The 7,009-nt window shown below is 42.5% G+C and overlaps 1 protein-coding gene across 1 annotated transcript in view; it reads right to left on the minus strand.

Annotated features, from left to right (window-relative positions):
- Positions 1 to 6,699, minus strand: part of LOC140232926 (cytoplasmic tRNA 2-thiolation protein 2-like) — a 60,635-nt gene extending 53,936 nt beyond the window's left edge. The window contains exon 1 of the mRNA XM_072313036.1: positions 6,619 to 6,699. Within this exon, the coding sequence (XP_072169137.1) occupies positions 6,619 to 6,680 (62 nt within the window). The 5' untranslated portion in view covers positions 6,681 to 6,699. The remainder of the gene's footprint in view (positions 1 to 6,618) is intronic.
- Positions 6,700 to 7,009: the final 310 nt, after the last annotated feature.

Genomic DNA, 7,009 nt, shown 5'->3' on the forward strand with positions numbered 1-7,009 from the left:
TCATTGAGAGTGTATTTGTGATGACACCCTGCCTATAAAACATTGACACTGGCCTTCACTGGCTCTTGTGGGTTAATAAGACATGGGCATGACTCCTGCACCACATCTGAAGGAGCATGGGTGATAAGTAACAACCGAGTCTAGATAATAGCCTGCTCACACATGTATGGACCTCATACTGTATCCGCAGAATATTTCATGAGGCTTTTATTTCCGCAAATTTCACAAGTCAGGTGCTATTCTCGACATTAAAGACATGCCAAATAATGACTTTAACCACTCACGAAAATCATAGGGAAGTCCTGATTCACGAAAATTTAGACTCACTATGAAAATATATAGCGTATACAGTAATTAGCTTGAGTGACAGGCAAGCCTGGTTGATTTTGTCCTTAAATGTTATGCATCATGCAACTACGGTTGGCCCTAAATACACCATAATCATAATCAATTGATGTTTGTATAAAATTTAATTTTACATCTGGGAAGAAAGCTAAACTGTAAACAGCGGACTATGAAGAAAAGTTCTTCCAAATACACCAGGCTTAAAAACAAACACACAAATTGTAGCATTATCTCGCACTCAGACGAGCCTTCTACACAGACCAGAAGTCAGTCCAAACGCACGCGTGCACCAATCAAACTCTCCACTCGATGAGCTCAATGATCACAGTCACCAATTTCTGCACTAATATTAGCATCTTCACTGGCGTTCTTCTTTAGCAGTGTCAAACTGGCATGTGTGTGTGCGCGTGAGCGTGCACATACATAAGCTTGACGCTTGGCGTGATGCATTGGCGTGGTTCACTGCATAACAGAAAATACAATACAATCCAAAATATTTGAAACATTCCTCATACTTTGTCAAATTCTTTGTTGCTTCTTCAAATGAGTTACTGTTACCTTATCGAAACTGTGTACATACATTGTACATATGTATGTGACCTGCCATGCAAAAAGGATCCAAAAGTCACAGACGGCTGAGGTGAGGTAATTGAGTTTGAAGTCAGATCATCAAAATCAGTCAAAACCATCCACTTTCTGTATTTTGCATAATTCTGTAGTCTATTGCTTCCTCTATCATCTGCCGAAATTTTGAAGCTAAATTATCAAAGGAAAAGCAAGAAATTGGCATTTTTTTGGGTCATGATTTTCCAACCTTCAATGGAACAGAAACGTGTCCGAAGATTTTGATTTGGCACTGCAGATAGACTCTGCCCCTGGCAACGAGGGAGTGATCTTATTGGTCAGTGCGTAGCATCCTGAAACTGACTGGTCATGCGTAGACCACTTGCGCTAACTTGAATGAACTAGCTAGGTGTGCTAGAGCTAGGTGTGCTAGCAGCACACCTTCTATTGTTCAGAGGTGAAAACTGTCTTACCTCCCCTTGATCACGACTGCATTGCCCAGAAGGAAAACTTTGAAGGTAATTTTCTCAAAACGCTGATTTCTTAGACCACTTGACATGCTCTCATAAAATCATTGATATCTCTGCAACAAAGTAGGCCCTACTTATATGAGTCCTGCTATGAAATTAAAGCGGAAGAATAAGGGACTAATATCATGTCATTTTCAGAAAATCAACCTTCCCTGACTTTCAGATCCTTATGATGTCGCGGGTCACATCTAACTACCACATAGCCAAAATATTCTTAGCTCAACTGAATCAGTGTATTCTTTCACTAACATCCAATCCCCCCCCCCCCCAAGCTTCTTCCAGTGTAGCATAAATTAGATCACAACTGCAACCATTTATATATGATGACATAAATGGTATCCCGGGGTACCAAATAAAAATCAGCCATTTTGTTGAATTATTTATTTTTTTAAAAAGGTTGTACCCTGGGTGCCAAAAAGTAGAAATTATTTTGGTGCTGGAGCTAGCGCGCACTAGCCACTGAACTGCACTGCACTGAAGCACATGCTAGTGATAGCACAGCGTGCCATGCACACATACTATAACACGCAGTGGCATGGGAATGACTATGTACACGCACACGCAGTGCATGCATTTTTCTCTGACTGTCCTCGAGTGGACGTGAGGTGGCGCTACACAACGCGGTAACCCGGGGTACTACGGTACTACGGTACCCCGGGGTATGGCTACAGTACCCCAGGGTAACACGTGATGCATCATATATCAGATGTGAGATGGATGAGAAGTGAAGAGGAGACCTCGTGAGCACTACGGGGAGGGAGCCTCTTGACTACCCCAGAGGTGCTCACGAGGGGTGAAATGGAGCCCCCCTCATGAGCGGATTTCCTGGACTGTGATGGGACACAATGCATGAGTGCAGATATAGCACTAACTGCGGCCAGCCCCAACGCGAAGTGTTGGGGCTGCACATTGTAGGATTTCGGATCTGGGAAGGTGTACTATCGTGGTTAAATTTCACCTTAAATACTAAAAAAATGCATCAATTTGAATACTTACCGATGTTCAAATTATTGACAAGAGGATACGGGGAACATAATAGTCCATTTCTGTCCAAATCGATGACTTTAAATAACTCTGTCAGAAGGGATCTGCGAGATCGACAACTGCCCATAAAGACGGGATTTGAAACCTCTGCGCTTGCGCGAGTCAGTAGCAGTATAGCCTTTTTGACCAGGCACTCTTGCTGCGCGACATCGTGTGGCGCCTGATCGCTCTCTGCTGGTGTGGGCGCATTTCACTTGAACCCTTTCGCTCATCAATAAACAGCGTGCAGCGAAAGGGCCTTGTTCAAAGGCTAAAATCATTGCGACTCTCATGCGTATTCGATATCGCCAATGTGCAAAGTGCCAAGCAAAGGTTGCATCGAAAGCCAAAGAATGAACAGGAGGTATGGAGATGAACTCTTAGAAAAACATCTTTTTCAAGACTACATGGGATCAATGTGGAAATGAACAAGTGAACGTATTGTATTAATAAGGAAAGAAAAATATGTATATTACAAGAGTAAGCCTTATGCTGGAAAAATACGAAACTTATCATGGCACAAGAATTTGTGTTTCTTTTTTACCGTACAGAGATACACTGTGTAGCACAATTTTGACTCCCTAACCCCAGGGCGCTCCTTGTACACAGTTTTACTGTGGGAGCGCCCTGAGTCAAAAGAGTGCTATCTCTGTAGGTTGGAAAAGCACTCTTTTGACTCTGTACGGTAAAAAAGAAACACAAATTTTTGCGCAACTATAAGTTTCATAATTTGAAAGCAAAAGGCTTACTTTCATAAAGTACATACATTTCTTACCTTATTCATATGATACATTCACTTATTAATTTCCACATTTATCCCATGTAGTCTTGAAAAGACGTCTTTTCTACGAGATCATCTCCATACATGTACCTCCCGTTCATTCTTTGGCTTTCGATGCAACCTTTGCGTGGCACTTTACGCATTGGTGATATGAATAACGCATGAGAGTCCAATGATTTTAGCCATTGAACCAGGCCCTTTCACTGCACGCTGTGTAGTGCTACTGACTTGCGCAAGCGCAAAGCTTTCAAATCCCGTCTGCGTGAGCAGTTGTCGATCTCAGAGATCCCTGCTGATCGAATCATTTAAAGTCATCGATTTAGACAGAAATGGACTATTAATGGACTATTACGTTCCGCGTATCCTCGTCGATAATTGGAATACATCGGAAAGTACCGGTATTCAAATTGACATATTTTTTAGTATACAAGGTTAAATTTAACCGCGATACTACGCCTTTCCAGATCCAAAATCCTACAATGCGCTACGCGTTGGGGCTGGTCGTAGTAAGGCGCTCCCACAGTATACACTGTAACTGCGTTAAGGAGTGCCCCGGGGTTAATGTAGCACTAGCAGGTCACGCGAGGTTTTTGTTGTGCAGTTGTTCCTACTACACCCTGCTATTATTCTTACCTAACAAGTTATTACCAGGATGTATTACAGTAGGACAGGGTCTAGATACAACATTGTATATCTAATATTACCTTCAAAACCCCCCAAAAGGCAAATCGACCGGAGACAGGCCAATTAAGTTCTACTGTCACTCAGTGTCAGTACTGACTGATGCAATGACGGGGATTCCCAATTATGGGAAGAGAATCTCCTGCCCTGTGCCATAGCCAACAAGGTATGGAAGGTCAGGCTACAGATTCAAAGCTAACTCCACATCATCAGTAAAAGAGACTTCACATGTAGAGTTATACTGCCTAAAGTTTATCATCTGTTAAAACACGGCTGTATAAGTTTGCATTATGGGGTATGCCATGGGGTCCAACTGGACCCCATGGACTGGACCCCATGGAAGACCAGCTTAGCGTAGCTGATATGGGCTATCCTGCCATCTTCTCAGATGGAAAATGAACAAACAAACAAACAAGCATTGTTGCAACAACGGACCCAGCACTAACTACACAGCCCAGTCGCTGTTGAGCAAAATCAAAATAGTGACAGGGCTGTACCGGAGCGGCCCACAACACAAAGAGAGCTCAGTGATCGCTTTACGATCGTTTTGAGTTTTTGATACTTGACATCATTTTTTGTCACCTCAAACTCATTTAAATGTAATCTTCATTAATGACACTACACATTTCACAACTTACCAAAAATGAAGATTATATGCAGCATGTGCGAATGGTACACCTGATAATCGGGAGTTCACGCAATCTGAATGCACTTTTAAAGGTCTGCTACCAAAGAGCGCACGCACGCGATAGATTGCTGCACTTCCAGCCACCCATGCGCACGCAAAATTTGCTGAGTGGTCAACACGCCATTTTGAATTCTGCAACGATGAACCCCGACAGTCAGGGATTGCACTAGAAAATGCCATTTTTTTTTGTTCAATGGACTTATCGTGAGGGCTCTCTATGGACTTATGTACCTCCTGTAATATAAGCACGCACTTTACGTAAGTAAAGTATTTAAATGTCTATAAGTAGAGTATTTAAATGTCTATAAGTAACGTATACATTGTTATAAGTTTTGTAGTTTGTGTTGTCGTTCCCCGATTTGATGGTGAGGCCCCGTCTGTCTGACGCTTGGTCGGGCTAACCCAGCACCAGCAGCATGCAGTGCAGTTGTAACTTGTATGGTTGGACCTACTACACTAGTACTACTCATCGACCGCCTAATTTTTATTTGCTTGATAAGAATATCTAACACTTGAAATTCACATAAAAACTTGACCTACGTGATTGAGAAAATCCAGCACTATCAAATGCTTTTGTTAATTCCCTTTTCAATGCGAAGTTTCAGTGCAAAAATATCGCCGTCGAACTTGAGTGGCCTCTTTTCAGCTCCCCGCGGTGCCGCTCCGTTTTAGATCGACCGCTGTTTTTGCATTGACAATGCACACAAACCGAGTTGTATTGAACACCGTGGTGTAAATTTACGAAGCTTTTTTTAGAAAATGCATTGACATTACATTACGATTCGGTAAAATATTCATTCAAAATTTTGTCCTTGATTAAGAGTTAAAACCATTTAGATCTAACTCTAACTGTTAATGAACAGTGAATTTTCGCATTATCCCACACATCCTCATCAACGGTCAAAGCCAATACATTTTTATGTGCTCTGCGCGCAGTGCAGTGCGTACTACGCGTTCTGTGCGCACTACGCGTTCTGTGCGCCAAAACTACGCGGTCGGTTTCAAAAAGGGTGGTCGATGTGTAACTTAGTACCACCATAGGCTTATAGGCATAGTAGCCTGACCAGACCGCTGTGCAAACGCTGTCGCTTTGCGACAGCGGCTGCGTGTTTACTAATAGTAAATAGGCATAGAATAGGTAACTATACACAGCCCAGTCGCCGCTGTACATACGTAGCGCGACAGGGCTGTACCAACGAAGCTCCAAACACGAAGAGGGTCCAACGATAGCATGCGATCGGATTGAATTTTGATACTTTAGATCATTTTTTTGTCACTTCAAACTCATCTGACGAACAAAATGATAATGAGACTTCATATCTATGCTATGAATATTGAAATTTAGATTTGATAACTTACCTAAAATGATGGTTATATGCAGCATGTGTGAATGGTTCACGAACGGTACATCGTCTTTCACGCCAGGCCATTTCCAATATCCGGGAGGTCACATGATCTGAATGCCCTTTCAAAAGGTCGCGCTGTCGACCGTGCTGCTACACCAACACTCAAGCAGCGCATCGCACGCACGCAAAAGATTTCCGCAGAGATCAAGGCGCCATTTTGAATTCTGCAACGATGAACCCTGACGGTGTTAGGGAATCCGCCAGAAAGTATCATTTTTTGGTTCCACGGACTTATCACGAGGGCTCTCAATGGACTTACGAACCTTCTGTAATACAAGCATGCACTTAAGGTGAGTAACGTTTGGTAACGTGTACATTGTTTATAAAGAACGTATAAATTTTCATAAGTTTTGTAGTTGTGTTGTGGTTCCCCACTTTGTAGGTGCCCGCTCGTTGGTCAGACGCTGTATTCGCGTAGCGTATTAACAGCGTCTGGTCGGGCTAAGAATAGGTCTAGTAGAAAGGAGCACGCCTGACAACACTACATCAAGAAGAATAGGTGGGACTGCACTGTCAGACCGCTCATCAGTCGGCCTTGCTATACTTTTATCAAATCTTTGACTTTACCCTCAAGGTCATAAATGTAGATAAAACACAGACCTTTTCCTTGTACTTCGACATTCTTCCACCGGCATAACAGCATCCCCTTGAACATCACACATCTTGCATTACGTTCGCGTGTCACAACAATCAGAATATGCCATGCATCCACCAGTCGCAGTCAAGTGCACTACTACTAGGCGCTACACGTACACGCCTACGTAGAAAAGTACCGGACGACTCAAGCTGAAAAGCAATAGCTAGCTAGCTAGCGCGTACCGGTAGGTATGGCGCGCCAGAGGGGAATCAAATATTTATGTTCGACACCAACTAAAAAACCATTTCATCAATTTAAATTTCATTCCACAAAAATATGTTCGATAAAATATATATTTCATAAAATATATATTCAAACAAAATATATATTTGACAAGAAAATATGAAGGTTTGA

This window comes from Diadema setosum, chromosome 9 (genome assembly GCF_964275005.1).
Source record: "Diadema setosum chromosome 9, eeDiaSeto1, whole genome shotgun sequence".
NCBI classification, from domain to species: Eukaryota; Metazoa; Echinodermata; class Echinoidea; order Diadematoida; family Diadematidae; genus Diadema; species Diadema setosum.